This window comes from Chiloscyllium plagiosum, chromosome 14, assembly GCF_004010195.1.
Source record: "Chiloscyllium plagiosum isolate BGI_BamShark_2017 chromosome 14, ASM401019v2, whole genome shotgun sequence".
NCBI lineage: Eukaryota > Metazoa > Chordata > Chondrichthyes > Orectolobiformes > Hemiscylliidae > Chiloscyllium > Chiloscyllium plagiosum.
In genome coordinates, this window is record NC_057723.1 from 53,376,552 (window position 1) to 53,395,260 (window position 18,709).

The 18,709-nt window shown below is 40.1% G+C and overlaps 1 protein-coding gene across 8 annotated transcripts in view; it reads left to right on the forward strand.

Annotated features, from left to right (window-relative positions):
• The first annotated feature begins 13,178 nt into the window (after window positions 1-13,178).
• Window positions 13,179-18,709, forward strand: part of ablim3 (actin binding LIM protein family, member 3) — a 343,093-nt gene continuing 337,562 nt past the window's right edge. For 4 of the 8 annotated variants that reach the window (XM_043703813.1, XM_043703816.1, XM_043703818.1 and 1 more), the window contains exon 1: window positions 13,179-13,751. In XM_043703813.1, coding sequence (XP_043559748.1) covers window positions 13,739-13,751 — 13 coding nt within the window. In that variant the 5' untranslated portion in view covers window positions 13,179-13,738. The remainder of the gene's footprint in view (window positions 13,752-18,709) is intronic. The other 4 variants (XM_043703814.1, XM_043703817.1, XM_043703819.1 and 1 more) reach the window with 3 other exon arrangements.

An 18,709-nucleotide genomic window follows, 5' to 3' on the forward strand; every position in this document is an offset into this window, starting at 1 on the left:
TCTACCCCTTTAAAACAAATCAACTCTATTTCACAGATCATAAAACAAAAAAGAACTACCTCTGCTTCAGAACCCACGTTTCCAAACATCTAAGGGAAGTAGCTGTGTTTATTTTTCTACAGGTGAAAGGTTCTCCCTACTTAACATGAACCAAGATTAGGCATTTACCTTGCAGCATGCTAGATTATGGGCAGTCTGAGGCAGAGTTTTCACAGGTTCCCACCTTATGCATAATGTCACATAAAAGTGTCAGCTTCAGACAAAATTGGAGTTTGTAGGAGAATGTATTGAAAGAGTGGTTGAAAATACCAGACGTCACTTACTAAGAGGTTGTAGAATCTTTACCTCCATTTGGGGGCTTTCTATTTTTAAGTGTTATTCAGGATTGTTTGGAATAAATATTGTTGCAAGTGTTTGGTGGTAATTGGGTCTTGACCTCAAACTGACCTCATTATTTCTGTCTAGTGCATCCATTTGAAACTGTAAAAAAGGTTCAAAGTATTTGCTCCATTAAACTTATTTTAAAAAAGCAGATAAACCAATTGAAGTCAGTGAAAATAAAAATTGGGAGAGTTGTAAAATGTGCTGTTGATCTGCGATCATGTGTAATAACGGTGGCACGGTGGCACAGTGGTTAGCACTGCTGCCTCGCAGCGCCAGAGACCCGGGTTCAATTCCCGACTCAGGCGACTGACTGTGTGGAGTTTGCACGTTCTCCCCGTGTCTGCGTGGGTTTCCTCCAGGGGCTCCGGTTTCCTCCCACAGTCCAAAGATGTGCAAGTCAGGTGAATTGGCCATGCTAAATTGCCCGTAGTGTTAGGTAAAGGGGTAAATGTAGGGGTATGGGTGGGTTACGCTTCGGTGGGTCGGTGTGGACTTGTGGGGCCGAAGGGCCTGTTTCCACACTGTAAGTAATCTAATCTAATCTAATCTAAAAAAAACCCATCACACAATGTCAATGTCTCCCTGACTGAATCTGGAAACTGACCTGTGGTGAGCATTGGACATTTCATCACTGTGTCATTACAGTTTTTAAAAATCTATGTATGAAGAGCATAGGAGATGGGTTAAGCATCTAACATATACTACAGCTGCTGGACAGTTTACATACATGATTGCACAGAAAGATGCCATTAACCTATTTTTCTCTTACTGCTCTTTGAAAGAGTTATTCAATTAAGGAAATTCCCCTACTCTTCCCCCATCATCCTGATATTACATTTCCTGGTTTGCCACTATTGTGTGAACTCATAGAGTTATACAGCACAGAAACAGATCCTTTGGTCCAACTTGTCCATGCTATCCAGGTTCCCAAAACTAAACTAGTCCCATTTGCCTGTGTTTGACCCAGATCCCTCCAAACCTTTTCTATTCATGTTCCTGTCCAAATGTCTTTTAAATGTTGTAATATTGCACTTAGCATTTCGTCTGGCAGTTCATTCCACACATGCACCACCCTATGTCTGAAAAGGTTGCCACTCTGATCACTTTTAAATCTTTCCCCTCTCACCTTAAACTTATGCCCCTTAGTTTTGAATTCCCATTCCCGAGGGAAAAGATTTTTGCTATTCACTCATCTATGCCCCTCATGATTTTATAAACCTCAACCTCTTAACTCCAGGGAAAAAGGTCCCAGCCTATCCAGTCTCTCCTTATAACTCAAATGCTCCAGTCCTGCTAATGTTCTTGTAAATCTTTTCTGCACACTTTCTAAGAAATGGTAAAAATTCAATATAGTCTACGATTCAAAAAACTATTCTCATGGATTCTCAAAATATTTTAGAGCAGGAATAGGTAGGTTAGGGTTCATAACCTGAAAAAGTGGCTAGTGAGTTTTGAAAAGATTTGTAGCTCAGGTTGAGGTTCTGGATGTAAGTTTGCTCACTGAGCTGGAAGGTTCATTTTCAGACGTTCATCATCATTCTCAGTAACATCTTCAGTGAGCCTCTGAAAAAATGTTTTTTGCCATTCTTTTATGGGGGTGAGTAAATGAACAACTAAAGATCATTACATCATCTTGCCAAGGCTGTACAGTTCTTCTTCGTCCTTTCCACATTTACAATGGAACCACTCCATGGAACTCTTCGAATTTGGGATTTTTAGTTTCAGAATGATAATAGAAAGCTTTACAGGGAAAAAGGAACACAGGGGAAAAAAAATCATATTTACAGTTCTAAAGTTTCACAGAAATATATCAAAATTGTAGGATAATTGTGAAAATAATAATTTTGAGTATTGCATTGGCAAAATGTGATTGCAATAAAAAGGATGGATTTGGGACTTTTTATGCAAAAATCAAAAATAGCTCACATTCAATTTCAGAAGGTAAGAGGGAAGAGAAATGAAATGTCAGCCTTTACTTCAAACTGAATGGAGTATAATATAGGTAGATTTTGTTAAAACTATACAGGGTATAACTCAGACCACAGCCAGAATACTGTGAAGAGTCTTGGGCAAGGAATGATATACTTGTATTGGAGGCAATGCAGAGACGTTTCACCTGGCCAATACCAGGTGTGAAGGGACTGGTTTATGAGGAGATATTGAGTAGATTGGGCTTGTATTCATTGGAATTTGGAAGAATGACAAGAAGAATAGCCTTATTGAAGCATACACGATTCTTAGTGGACTTGGCAGAGTAGATATGGAAAGGTATTTCCCTTTGTGAGAGGTTCTAAAACTAGAGGATATAATCTCAGATTAAGGGGTCACGCATTGAAAACAAAAGTGAGGAGAAATTTATTCTTTGGAATCTAGTGAATCTATGGAATATTTTAACACAGAGAGTTGTCAAGGTTAGTTTGTTAAGTATATTCAAGCCTGAGATAAGCAGATATTTAAACAGTAAAGCAATCAAGTATTGTAGGGAAATGAATTAAGAATTATCAGACCAGCTGTGATCTCACTGAATGACAGACCAGACCTGATGGGCTGACTAACCTACATCTGTCCCTATATCTTATGGCCTTATAAGTTTCCCAAACTTACCTGACATTCATGAATATCCAGGGCATTCTGAAGTTTATCCTTCCCCATACGTCCTTTGTTCTACTTAATAATGTAGCTATTTATTTTTAATCACTTTATTAAAGAAAACTCTTAATCTATTGCAGTGTTTAGATTACTATTTTTCAATTTGAAAAAAAGTACATCAAACAGTTTTATGTTGAAGCAACCTGTGATTTTGCTCTCACATTGCAGGATGGAACTCTGGTGATGACCAGGAGTTTTGTAAATTAGCCAGAAGGCAGGAGGGGCAAAGCTGAGGTCAGGACGGTTGCAACTGAAGTATACAAAGTGCAAGTAATGGTGATCCATCTATTAAATTGAAATAATTTACCAGAGCAGCGGAAGAAAAAAAATACATTAGAAATTAGATTACTAGCAGAAATAATGAAAAGGAAAACATCCTTGCATTTACATAGTGCCTTTCACAACTATTTTAGGAACAATATTACTGAATACTACTGAACAATACTACTCTCTGCTATTTGCTAGAGATATGAACATAATCACATCACCTATTTAAAATAATACAGGATCATTGCACTGGATTTTCCAAGATGTGGCTTTATAGTCAAACTCCCACTGTGCTCACACATATTTATGTTAAGAGAGAGCACCATGTTTCTGATGAGAAATTCCCACTAACAACCTTGTAGAAAATTCAGAGGAGTATCTTCATCCCAGCAGTGTCCTCAGAGTGCATGATCATCTGAGCAAGGGCAAAGGCAAATCATGGTCCCTTTATACAGCAGTAGATGCCTTTTTCTGTGATTTAAATGTCTTGCAACTTTGACAGCCTCAAACATATACAAAATAAGATCTTATACAAGTAAGAAATACCTTGATTTTGTGTGTTGGATAGAGTCAAACTCCAATGTTTCTTTGTTTCTCCATATGCTAACATTTTATTGAACTAAACTGCATTGGTGACTATGTGCGTATATAAAGATTTTTTATGCATAAAGTATATTTTTGATTGTAAAACTGCTATGAAAGGGTAAGCTCACAAAGTGACTGTGAAATTAGAGCACCAAGTAAGTGGAGTGCCTTGTGGGTAAGTTATCCAGTGGATGAGGTTCCAAGTCACAAGGTGGGAAGGGTGCCAGGTAATTGTGTTTAGGTAGATTGGAGGCATGGGGGATTGGAGGGTGTGTATGGTCTGGTGGAGAATACTATATCCTCCAAGGGAGAGGGGGATGTTGGGTTGGGCCTGGGGGAGAGGACAGCAATAATGTAGGAATGGGAGCGGGGTGTTGGTTCCACTGGTGCCAGGGCTGTGGTGTTTGGATCAAAGGGAGTAGAGTCTCAGGTTGAGACGTGGGAGTTCCTAGGTTCCAGATCCCAGGAGAATGGATTTGTATTCAATCCTGGAGTGAGACATCTGTCTCCTCCTCCTTGGGTTTAGGAAAAGTTTCATGGAGTGGTGGCTCTGTACTGTAGAAAAGGGTTGAGGCTAAAATGAAATCCTGGAGTCATTGATGGCTCACTGCTTGATGCAGCCAAGAAAGACTGTCACTTAATGATATTCAGCAAAATTCAGTGAAACTACCTGTTTGCCAAAATAAACTGTAATACTGCTAAAAAAAATTAGTTACTTGGGAGCAGTCTGAAGAGATTGAACTACCAAAACAATAATTCTGACAATCCAACTAACAATGTGGAAAATCGCCCAGGAAAGTCTTGTACACAAAAAGCATGAAAATCCAGCCTGAAAATTTCAACCCCATAATTCTACTCTTGATCATCAGTAGTGTAATAGTAGATGTTATTGACAGTGCTATCAAGCAGTACTTTCTTAACATGTTCACTGATGCTCAATTTGTGTTCCACCAGGGCCTCTCAGATCATTAGAGCCTTAGTTCAAACACGGACAAATGAGCTGAATTCAAGAGGTGAGATGAGAGTGACTGCCCTTGATATCAAGGCCACATTTAGCCAAGTGTGATAACGAGGAATCCAAACAAAACTGGAACTGGGGTAAACTTTCTGCTGATTAGCATCATAGGTGACACAAGGGAAGATGGCCTGTGATCTCCAGGACATCTCTGCAAGAATTCCTCAGATTCGTGCCTTTGGCTCAACCATCTTCAGCTCCTTCGTCAATGACTTTCCCTCCATCATCAGGTCAGAAGCGAGGATGCTCACTGTGTTCACTATGATTTGCAGTTATCAAATACTGAAGCTGGCAATGTCAAAATGCAAAACAATATCCAGATTTTGGCTGTCAAGTGGCAAGTATTATTCACTTCATGCAAATGTGAGGCAATGATTATCTCCAACAAAAGAGAACCTAACCATCACCCCCTAAGATTTAATGATATTACTATCACTGAATCCCCACAATCAAAACCCTGAGAGTTACCACAGATCAGAAACTGAACTGTGCTAGTCACATAAATTCTGTGATTACAAGTACAGTTGATGGGCAAGGAATCCTGTAGTGAGTAACTCACCTCCTAACTCCACAAAATCTGTCTTCCTTCTATCAGGAACAAGATTGCATTAGTCCAGCTTCAACAATCCAAGACAAAGTATCCCATTTGATTGGCATCACATCCACATTCACTCCCTCCATAGCTGATGCTCAGTAGCAACAGTGAGTGCCACCTGCAAGATGCACTGCAAAAATTCAGCAAAGCTTCTTCCAGCAAAGAATGTCTTCTAAAACCAGGACCACAATTGTCTAGAAGAACAAAGACAACTGATACATGGGAGCACCAGGAGCTGCAAGTTTCCCTCTGAGCAACTCACACGTGTTAATATGGAATGTTAGATTTTAAGTTGTAAACTGGTTATGGGAAGGTGGGGGGTGATGGTGATAGATCAGAGGGGAGGGTGGAGCAGACAGTTGGGAAAGAAGATGGACAGGTGGGACAGTTCAAGAGGCAAAGGTGTATTGGAGGATTGGATCTGGGATGAGGTGGTGGGAGAGGTGATGAGGAAACTGGTGAAATCAATGTTGATGCCGTGTGGTCGGAGGGTCCCAAGATGGAAGATTAGGCGTCCTTCCTCCAGGTGTTGGGTGGCTAGGATTTGATGGTGGAGGAGGCTCAGGACCTGCATGTCTTTTGCAGAATGGGAGGGGGTGATGATGCAGTCAGCCATAGGACAGTGGGATTGTTTGATGCATGTGTCCCTTCCACATCTGGCAGAGACTTTCTTGCACATCCAAACACCTCATCTACTGTTTAGATTAGAGTGGTGCTGGAAAAGCACAGCAGTTCAGGCAGCATCCAGCACCACTCTAATCTAAACTTTGGTTTCCAGCATCTGCAGTCATTGTTTTTACCTCATCTATTGTGACCGTTGCTCTCGATATGGTCTCCTAGATATTGGGGGGACAGGATACCAACTCACGGCACATTTCAGGGAGCCTCTTTGGGACACATGCACCAAACAATCCCACTGCCCTGTGACCGACCACTTCAACCCCGCGCCCCCCCCCCCCAGCTTTGCTAAGGACATGCAAGTCTTGGGCCTCCTCCACCTCCAAATCCAAGCCACCTAAAGCCTAGAGGAAGAACACCTCATTTTCCACCTTGGGACCCACCAACCACAAGGTATCAACATTGATTTCACCAGGTTCCTCACCTCCCCTCCCCCACTTCTCATCTCAGATCCAATCTTCCAATTTGGCACCACCCTCTTGAACTGTCCTATCTGTCCATCTTCCTTCCCACCTATCTGCTCCATCCTCCCCTCCAATCTATCACCACCTCCCACCTGTATCTGCCTACCACCTTCACAGCTACCCTCTCCCAGCCCCCTCCGTACCCTCCTATTTATCTCTCAGGCCCCTTAACCCCACATTCCTGATAAAGGACTTATGCCCGAAACATTGATTCTCCTGTTCCTGAGATGCTGCCTGACCTGCTGTGCTTTTCCAGTGCCACACTTTTTGACTCTGATATTGAGATCCCCATCAAAATATTTCAAGAAGGTAGCCCAGATCCTAACTTTTCTAGTTGTTTAAACAGGCATCCAGACGATATTCCAGGAGTGATACAAGGCTCACTCAGTTTTAAGCCAAACAGAATTTATTTACAGACTACTGAATGAAACATGAACAAACAGAACTGAATTTAGCATAACATAACTTATCTGAAAACCCCATCAACTCTATTGCAGCTTAATGATGATGTTCCAAATAATTGCAACATCCCCACAAATACTCCTGAGTCAAAAACAGGTAAAATCAAACACAGGTACTTAGAGGAGAGATATCAGAGGGAGAGAGGATGAGCACGAAACTGCTTCTTTTGTCTCCCACATTTCTCTAGGTTCCCAGCTAAAACTTGACCAACAGCTGCAAATAAAACAGCTTGTTAAAACCAAATCAAACCAAAACCTGAACTAGGAAAATGGCCATTCATTGTACAAGTGTTGTTTAAAAAAAAACACTTAAAAGCTTTTTTCAAGTTGATACTTCTAGACAGATCAGAACCTCTGCTTTTAGGACCCCTCTGAAAAAAAAGCAAGAACGCCATAACTGTTAAAGGAGCAGCATTGTCACAATGACATTACATGGGTCTGACACACGGTTTAGCCAGACAATGCAGAATTCTTACCTGCAGTTATTTTTCTTTTAATTTTTGTCTATAGCTGTCCTTTTTTTAAAAAAAAGACATATTTTGGAATTAAAAGTTAAAGCGATGAGTGTGGTGCTTTAGGCTTCTGATCTTCATCACAACAATATATAGTATATGGTTTAGATTAACATCTTACCTGTTCAGTGTACCTGTTAGCCATTATTGACAAGAAGAACAAAAGTATAAGAGCTGAGAAAAGCCCATCAAGTTTGTTTCATTCAATGAAATCATCACTGATCTGATAATCTCAACTCCTGTTTTCCTTCTCTTCCTATAATTGTGAAAATCCTCCTGAAAATGAAGTTTATGGAGAGGAATTTGAACACAGAAACAAAGACGTAGTTAGAAGAAGAAGAAAATAAGATAATTAGTGATGAGTACTCGTATTTGGATTTCCCAAAATGGAAAGAAAAAGAGAATCACATTATTGAAAAGAAGTTTGTGTCTTGCAAAGACATCTTGTTTGGCTGAATGTCTTTTAAAGTTTTTAATCCAGAGATTGAGAAATAAGATAGCCTTATAGATCAAAACTCTGCCCATCTCAGCTTTGGATATACTTAATGATCTGACCTCTCCAAACCTCTGCAGTAAGGAATTCCACAGTCTCCCCATCCTTTGACCGAAAAAATTTCTCCTCATCTCTGTCCTAATTGAGTAAAACCTTGCTCTGCGATTATATTGTTTGGTCTTAGACTCTCACAAAGGGAAAAAAAATCTCTCAGCATCAACCTTATCAAGTTGCCTAAGAAACTTACCTATCTTAATAAAGTCTCCAATCATTCTTCTAAACTCTAACAATTACAGTGCCAATCTACTTGATCTCTCCATGTAAGAAAACCCCTCCACACCAACCTACTCATCCCCTCTGGGAAAATACTGGAATCAACCTATTGAATATTCTCTGGACTACCTTCTATGCTAGCATATCTTTCTGAGATAAGAGGTCCAAAACCCTTCATAGTTTGGAACTCTATTCACTTTTAATTTAATTTCATTTCCTTCTCCATTACCTGCTGAACATTTATGCTAATTTTTTTCAAATCCATCAATGCTGCAACATTCTGCAGATTCTCTTCATTTAAATAATATTCAGCTCCTCTAATCTATCTGTCAAAGACCATAACCTCACATTTCCCACATTATATTCCACCTCCCTACTCATTTAACCAATATCCCTCAGATTTTTTTTAGGGTCATCCACAAACTTGGCAATAGTATGTTTGCTTGCTCATCCAAGTCATTCATACATGATGTATATAATTGTGGCCCCAACACTTGAGGCTCATTTAAATAATGTCCCAATGCAGCTCCATTTGTGGGTGTTGGGATCTTTGCTCCCGTAATTAAGTATCTACTCAGTGTGTGTGGCTTTCCTGTCGACACTAGTTTGCAGCTCTCCTTTGGCTTTTCATTCTACTTTGACATCTAGGAAGGGGAGTTTGTTATTGTTATCTTCCTCTTTGGTGAACTTCATACCAGTAAGGATGCTGTTTATGTATTTGTGAGTTTCTTCTAATTTGTTGCATTTCGTGATGACAAAAGTGTCATCCACATAGCGGACCCAAAGCTTGGGCTGGATGGTGGGAAAGGCTGTTCATTCTAACCTCTGCATAACTGCTTCTGCTAAGAGTCCTGATAACAGTGGTCCTATAGGTATCCCGTTGATTTGTTTGTAGATCGTATCGTTGAAGGTGAAGTTGGTTTGTGAGGCACAGATCTACTAGTTTGAGGATGCTGTCCTTTCTGATGGAGTTAGTGCTATTAGGTGTTTGTGTCCTTGGTTTGTCTGGCAATGAGGCCAGTGTTTCTTTGACTCGGTATTTATTGATGTGAATCAGGCCATCACTTCAAAGGAAACCATGATTTCGTGATCCTCTACATTAATGTCTTTGATGATGGTAAGGTATTCCTGGGTGGAGTGGATGGAGTGGGTTGAGTCTTCCACTGGGTGTTTCAGTTTGCGTTGCAGTTCCTTTGCTAGTCTGTATGTCGGTGTATCAGAGAGTAAGACTATGGTTTGGTGGAGGGCCCCTTGTTTATGTACCTTTGGTAATCTGTAGAAACAGGGTGTGTTGGATCCTTCAGGTTTCATTTTTTTGGAGGTCTAACTTGTTTATTTCAGCTGTCTTGTGAAGTTTCCTCAGGGATGTTATGAAACAGTTTTCTAGTTGTGGAATTGGGTCCATCGCCACCTGTTAATAGGTGTCGGTATCTGCGAGCAGTGTGTTTGCTTTCTCAATATGTTGTGTTCTGTTCAGGATGACGGTCATGCACCCGTTGTCTGCTGGTAGGAATATGATATTTCTGTCTTTTCTGGGTCCTTCAACGGCTTTCCTTTCCAGTGTGTTGAGAGTGTTCCCTCCTTTTTCTGCGTAGTGTTGTTGCTACTGTCTATTTAAAGGTCTGCTTACGTAAGTCCATTGTCTTTTAGGGTGGATTCCAGTCCTGCTAGGAAGTCCTGTGTCCTTGTGATTGAAGCTCACCCCTCGTATTAGGATGGCTTTTCTCGTGTCTGTGATGGTTCTTTATCCAAATCTCTGAATTGTCCGTGTTATTACTTTGTGTAAGCTTGGCCAGTTTTTCTTGTAGAACTAGTCTTTTATTTGTCTTGATCCGCTGTTGTTCACTGTCGATGACCCATTGTAGCATACTTGTCCAATCATGGACAGTTATGTTAGTGTACAGAGTTTTTTGGCGCAATATGTCTTGTTCGTATTTGTGGAGTCAGTTGTGGGTATCATTTATGATTTCTCATAGCATCCTGCGGCCATTCTATTCTGCTGTTCTTCTGGCTTGTGGGGTGTTGGGAGGGGGTTTGTATTTGATACTTTGTGGTAATACCTGTTTCCTGATTTGTGTCGGAAGTGCAGCTGTTGGCAGTTGGCGCTCAGTTGGATGGCATTGGTTTCCCATCTTGGGGCTAATTTGAGCTTATTGTGTCCATAGGTGTTTACAGTTTGGAGAAGATTTGTAGCTCAGGTTGTGGATCAGGCTGGTAGATTTGTTCTCAGACGTTACATCACTAGCTATGGTGATGAAACATCCTAAGTGAGCCTCCAATGAAGCACTGGTATTCTGTCCCACTTGCTATTTATGTGCCTTGGTCTGTTGTGGTGGGTGATATCACTGCTGGTTCTTTTTCTGAGAGGTTGGTAAATGGGGTCCAAATCGATATGTTTTTTTTTAATGGAGTTCCAGTTTGAATGCCAGGCCTCTAGGAATTCCCCTGCATGTTTTTTTTTGGCCTGTCCCAGGATGGCTGTATTGACCCAGTCAAACTGGTGTCCCTCTTCCTCTGTGTGTATGGACATTATTTAAATGAGCCACAACACACTGTAGCAACCAGGAACTACGAGAAGTCAAGAAAAAACACCTATATAATGTATACAACGGGTACCCGATAAGTGCAGTCCACCGATTTCTACACAACAGATCTCAACAAGAAGACACAACACACCCAAGACTCTAGCCACTCTGCCATGCATCAAAGACACCTCAGAGATGATGACCAGATTACACCCGCTCCTAGGTATGATGGCAGCTCACAAACCTACCACCACACTGAAACAGCTCCTGATGAATTTAAAGGACCCCGTACCAAACAACAGCAGAATGAACATCATATACAAAATATCCTGCAAGGACTGCAGCAAACATTACAATGGACAGACTGGCAGGAAACTAGCCACCAGAATACATAAGCACCAACTAGCCACCAAAAGATATGACCAACTATCACTAGTATCCAAACACACAGACAAAGAAGGACATCAGTTCGACTGGGACAGTGCACCCACCCTGGGACAGTCTCAACAAAGACATGCACAGGAATTCCTAAAGGCCTGGCACTCAAACTAGAACACCATTAGCAAACACATTGATTTGGACCCCATTTGCCAACCTCTCAGAAACAGAACTGTAAGTGATATCACCCACCACAACAGACCAAGGCACATAAATAGCAAGTGAGACAGAACACCAGCATTTCATCGGAGGCTCACTGATGATGTTACCTAGCATGGTGATGAGAACAAATCTACCAGCTCAGCTAGCAAGCTCATAACCCGTTTCCCTGGTATTTTTCCCTCTGGTATTAGTTATCACATTTTTCCCCTCCCCTCCTATTGACTCTTGATTATTTAGTAATTTTTGTTTTCTTCTATGAAGACTGATGCAAAGTTTTTTTTATTCCTTTGCCATTCCAGGTTCTGCAATATTATTTCCGCAGCTCCTTTTTCCAATGTGTCTAGATTCAGTTTGGCCTCTCTCTTCCTTGTTCATATTTTTAAAGAAGCTATTGCTTCCTGATTTGATCTTTACTTGGTCAACTTAGGTTGGATTGTAAGACCTTTCTATTCCTCAGGCCTACCATTTGCTGTTGTTTGTTTAATTTGTTGTATAATTGTATGTTTAATTGTATAATAAAGATTCTTTGGTGTTTCTGCTTCTTCTAGCCATTCTATCTTTAAAAGACCCGGGTTCAATTCCCGCCTCAGGCGACTGACTGTGTGGAGTTTGCACGTTCTTCCCGTGTCTGCGTGGGTTTCCTCCGGGTGCTCCGGTTTCCTCCCACAGTCCAAAGATGTGCAGGTCAGGTGAATTGGCCATGCTAAATTGCCCGTAGTGTTAGGTAAGGGGTAAATGTAGGGGTATGGGTGGGTTGCGCTTCGGCGGGTCAGTGTGGACTTGTTGGGCCAAAGGGCCTGTTTCCACGCTGTAATGTAATCTAAATCTAATCTAAAAAGATTATGGTCTGTCAACTCAGTTCATAATAGAGATGCCAGTTGTCCAATGTTCTCATAACTGGATTGATAAAAAGTTGGCAGTCTTGTCTGGGATCACAATAATTGATCAGGGGTTTGTTCTTTCATAATCTTCCCTCCTTTCTACTACTTCTGCATTGGCTATGTCAGTTCCCCCAACTAACCATCATATTATATGCCAACATTTACAAATGTCATAAGCACTCACTGACCCAGACATTACCTGTAATAACACTATTAATAATAATAAAAAAGATATAGAAATAGATATTATCTCAATATGTATATTGAAGACTTCAAATTTTGTGGCTGTGACTATTTCTTCACCTTACTCACTTGTTTTCTGATCATGCTGCTTACTACCTGTTACTACCTGAAAGGTGCTATATAACTGTTCCTGCTAGCAATTTAGTAAATTACATGATGGTATAGTACCGACATAATTGACAGACATTAATTCATGGAATAAAAACAAAATATTGAGTTTGCTGGAAATACTCAGCCAGTCTGCAACAGCTATGGAGAGAAATGCAGTTACTTTTGAGTTTTTATCAGAAGAGTCATATTTACATTGATCAGTCGCTTGAATGCAAGGAATAATCTGATCTCAGGCCTGTATGGGCCTTCCCTATTTATTGTCTTTTTTTGGTGCTGAGAATTCAATCGCATTCTGCACAATTGGAGAAGGATCGTGCAGCTGGAAGCTGAACCACGATATTATTAAAATGAACAATTGAAAGAGGTGCCAGCAGATGGCAGTATCTTGCTGCTGAGTGCGCCCAATTCGCTGCTGACATTTTGCCAGTTTTATACTGAAGATTTCCAATAATTTGGTACGGTGATGCCAGCGATGACTCGGTAGACAGCTCGCATCTGGAGGAGAGGGTAATGCCGCTGCGGTGCTTGTGTGAAATGGATGGATTATCGTAACTACAAAGCAAGACGCACAACAAGATCGCCAGTGGCGGATTTAGTCTTGATCACATCATTGCGGATTGTGTGGTGGATTAGCAGAAGGTTATATCCAAATCAGTGTTCGTGAGAAGCTGCATATCGGTTGTGATCAGAGTCGGAGCCGTCACCAGAGCCCGGGGAACGCCCAGCCCAGTGTGTTGATGCCAAGTCTTTGACCTTGTGCTGTACTGGGACTATTGGAGAAGAGCATCACTCTCACCGTGACAGAGGGAAATCCCGCTGGTTTTTCCCAGCCCCACTGACGGCCAAGGAATTGGGGCTAAGGTGGTTCACACGCGCGAAGGAAATCTCCTTTGAAATTGGAAAGCTGGGAAAGGTTCCTGAGTCAGACAGCATCAGGAGCTTCGACGCCTCTAAGGTGGTCGGCGTTTCCGTGTAAAGGGAAAAGATAGGAAGGTCAGCGTTATGAATATGAGCGGTAAGTATGTGCCTGATCTCTGCTGTACGGTCATTCCTGCTTCGCCCGGTCAGGTATAAATTCACTCATTTGTAGACTTTAACAAAGAATGTGCAGGGGCTCCGAAACAGATGATGCGCACACCTTAGTTGTCAGCATCCTCAAATGTTCACTGCACATTGAAAAGCTACATGTCTTCTTTGTGTGCTGTCTGACTGCATTCACGGCTTCTTTTTAAAGCATTGTATCCGGATTAATGTGTTTCCTTGAAGTCGGCATGCCATTGATGAGATAGTAGAGCACAGACCTGCCGGATCCAGGTTGCAAAGCTTCTTGACTGTATTTTCGTTCTTAGCAGAGCGAGCCATTCAGATTAGTCTGGGCCACAGAAACTTCCTTTCAACCGTCTCCTTCAACGAGGAAGCATTTTTGATTTAACTCAAAATTATGCAAGCATGAAAACGAAATATTTTTCTTAACCAGAGTAATGTCAGGAAGTCTTGTCTAGGAATTATTTTTCCACAATAATTGGAAGTAGTAGCTTGGATTTCTATAATTCTACATTGTAAAAAAAATCTTTATTTTTTCCGATTAACTATTCATTTAGTTACCTGGGTGGCGTATATCTCCTTTTGAGCTCGATAATAATACTCACACCATGTTAACTCCCATTATTGGGTTTCAGGTCTACACTTTAGACCATTTTTTCAGCAAAGTCATCTTGCTACGTATGCTTCCACATTTACAGCAGGGGTTACTGAAAATGCCTTGACTTGAATACAATATTGAATCACAAAAGAACAAGGGTAGGCCATTCAGCCCTACAAGTAAGTACACCTCATTGTGCTAGATAATAGCTGACCTGGTTTAGCTTAATTCAAAAAGATGCAGACCCAAATTAGAACCAAATATGTGAACAAGTTTGTTTTTTTTTCTTTCTCCAGTCAATTACAAAGGGAATTATATTTAATTTGTCAGAGCTTCAGGTTTTGTTCCACCACAAAATAACCAAGGAAAAAATATGGATAAAGATCCCAATTAGTTCAATATTGGTTGCAATATTTTCCATGGGATCTCTACATGCATTTCGCTAGAGTTTCTTTTTTGTGGCTGTCATGGTCTTTCACAAACACAGAGAACATTCGGTATATAAAGTAGAAGTAAACAATTTTTGTCATTGGATATAACTCTTTTAGAGGTAATAGTTTGGATAGAATAAATGAGAAATGATCAGATGCCTCTACTTTTTAAAAAATGTGGAAAGCTATTGATTTGACAGAATAGTCCAATCAATCTCTTCAGCTGCTTTATATTGTTAAGTCAATCTACCTGTGTATTCTGTGTTCACTCTCAGTCATAACCACTCCATTTTCAAATTTGCATCCCTGCTTGCTCCACTTCAGGAATGCTTCAATTCCTGCTCATCTACAAAACCTCACTTCTTTCTAATCCTCTAAACACTTACCTTTCCTTTCATGCTTCACCATACTTCCAATCCCTTTCTCTGACCTTCATACTGCTTCCTTTTATTCATGGTTTACAGTCAGAAAGAGTGCACAATGTCATTTTTGCAGCCTTAACCTCTATCTAGTGAAAGATAAATAGATATGGAATGGAAGGGAATTTAATATGAGATGCCAACAAGTAGTTGTGGTAGGATGATTTTTAAGTCTATAACAGGCAGGAAGGAATGTGGTTAGACACCAATGGGTTTAAATGCAAAATGTTAGACATTGGCAGCTGCTTTTGTACAGCTCATGATACTTGTGACAAAGACCCCAATATTAAATTAAGGGAGAACTTCAGCGAAAAAAAGGTTGTTGGATATTATATTTGTCCATTCTAATATCTACCAATGCTTAAGTTTTGATGTAAGATTTCCTGCATCACATCTAAATGTGTAATATCTGTCAAGTTGTGCCTAGATTATTTTTTTGTGTGACATGAGCTTTTCTACACACCATTCACATTACACATTAAACAGGGATAACCAAAGCAGTCACTTTCACAGGAGATGATATATCTTGCTGAATGTGCAAATGCATATCTATGACTACAGCTACTAAAGAAAAGGACCCCTTAACAGACTGTTGTATTGAGTTTCACTTAGTATTCCACCACTTTACTGACAGTATACTGGTGAATTAGGATATGTGATTATTAAAAGACTAGCCTATATTCAGAAATAGGGACCTAAATGTATGATAAAAACACCATAATACTTCATTAGTTTGAAAAGTAGATTCATCAGGATAATATTAGGATGCAAAACTCTGGATACAAGCACTGGGTTGAGATACCGGAAGAGAAGAAGCTGGGAGGACACTAGAGGTACTTAAAGTATCAAAAGATTTTGCTGGAATTAATAGAAAAAGACCATTCCCTTAACTGAGGAACAATGATGAGGATTCATTAATTAGAGTTGTCTTCAGTTAGTGAGAAGCAAAAGTTGGGAGACATTTCTTTATGCAGAGGTAACAAGATCACCAATTTATTTCACAGGGAGTAGTCACAACAATTATTGGATATCTTAAAGGAGGAACAGATAACTATTTGAAGCAGGGGAAGTTACACTGTTGTGAGGAGAAATAAGGCACAGAGTAAAGAGCAAGCACATGTAAATGGGTCAAGTGGCTTTCTTCTTCGTTAGAAACTCCTGTGGTTTTCATAAATGTCAATTGCTGTTACATGTTAACAGTTACTCACATTAGACCATGGAAATACACAGTAGTCAAGCTTTGAAGTTTTTTATGCCATGGGTACCATTAGCAATATCATATTAACAATCAGTTGTAGTCTTTCTGATTAACTATGATGAAACTAAATAGAATAGAAAGAAAGGTGTTCATTTTTAGATTTATTGGAATACTGAATGCTCATGAGATCATTGTGTGTAGAAGCAGAATTTATGTCATCAAGGAATGTAAATTTCTTACCATTTAAATTGCATTTACAAGTCCACATTGCCTCACTTCTTAAACGTATAATTTCCCCTGGTATTTCCCATATACATTCCAGTCTAAGCTAAGTAAATATAAATAAAATCTAGAATCTTGACCACAATTTTTAATTTATTTTCAAAAAGACTTAGTCTGGAATTTGAAACTCCATAGTGAATTTTCTGTGAGTAATATCAGGGCAATTTGGGTGGAATCGACCACACTAACACAAAAGATGAGAACTTAAAAAGACAAGTGAATTACACCCACAAATTAAAAATCATACAACACCAGGTTATAGTCCAACTTGTTTAATTGGAAGCACACTTAAATCAATTAAACCAATTAAACCTGTTGTACTATAACCTGGTGTTGTGTGATTTTTAACTTTGTACACCCCAGTCCAACACCGGCATCTCCGAATCATGACCCACAAATTACTGATGCTTTCTCTGACTTTTAATGCTCATTCAAGATTCATTTCATTCCAATGGGGCCCCACTGACAAAGTTGATTCCCCACTCCTCCCAAACGGTGAGATTCAACATTCTGTAAATTGTACTGGTTTTCAGAGTGTTTCATTTGCTTAAGTTGCACAGACACCAGGAGGCACATTTTAGATGGTTTTCACATCAAATAATAGTTAATTTACCAAGAAATTGACAGTGTTCACCAAGGAAGCTATTACATTGTTGACTATAGCTCTTTAAGTCATTTTCACTGATCAAAATCACGTTACTTGTAGGTGTAAGACCAGACACATTATTGCTAAAGCTTGTTTGTGATGATAAATCTGTTTTCAGCTGCATTCATTAAACTGCTTAAAGTTTTTTTTATTAAATCCATCAAGAAATACTCGTTTATTGGAAAGAAAGTTAAATTGCTACTTTTGATTAAACTATCCAGTTGAGCTGACTCTTGAAATAATTTACATTTGTCATTGTAGAAATGAATTTTAATAGATATTGACCTAACCAATACAATCTTGTGCATGTCTCAGGTGCAATTTGTGAATTCCATGTGAATGAGCCTTTATTGACATGTACACATCTAGATTTGTGTTCAACATGAAACTTTTTTATCTTTTAACGTTATTGTACTTTCGATGGTATAACGTATACACAGTGCAGTTGGAATACAAACCATGCGACATCCTGAATTAAACTTCTGATTACCTTTCTTAAAAATACTAGATACAAAATACCTGCTTTAGTATAAAGTGATCCCTAAGTTTCATTAATACCATAAGACCATAAGACATAGGAGCGGAAGTAAGGCCATTCGGCCCATCGATACACTCCGCCATTCAATCATGGCTGATGGGCATTTCAACTCCACTTACCCGCATTCTCCCCGTAGCCCTTAATTCCTTGTGACATCAAGAATTTATCAATTTCTGCCTTGAAGACATTTAGCGTCCCAGCCTCCACTGCACTCTGTGGCAATGAATTCCACATTTATTCATGCAACAACTTAAGATCATAAGACCATAAGACATAGGAACGGAAGTAAGGCCATTCGGCCCATCAAGTCCACTCCACCATTCAATCATGGCTGATGAGCATTTCAACTCCACTTATCCGCATTCTCCCCGTAGCCCTTAATTCCTTGTGACATCAAGAATTTATCAATTTCTGCCTTGAAAACATTTAGCGTCCCAGCCTCCACTGCACTCCGTGGCAATGAATTCCACAGGCCCAACACTCTCTGGCTGAAGAAATGTCTCCGCATTTCCGTTCTGAATTTAACCCCTCTAATTCTAAGGCTGTGTCCACGGGTCCTAGTCTCCTCGCCTAACAGAAAAAATTTCCTAGCGTCCACCCTCTCCAAACCTTGTCGACATGGATGGGTAAGTTTTTATTAGATCTCCTCTTAATCTTCTAAACTCCAATGAATACAATCCCAATTATGAGATAGAATGGAAATTTTCTCTATTCTCAATAGAAAAACTTAAATAACAATGGGGTGGCATGGTGGCTCAGTGGTTAGCACTGCTGCCTCTCAGCACCGGGGTCCCAGATTTGATTCCAGCCTCGGGCG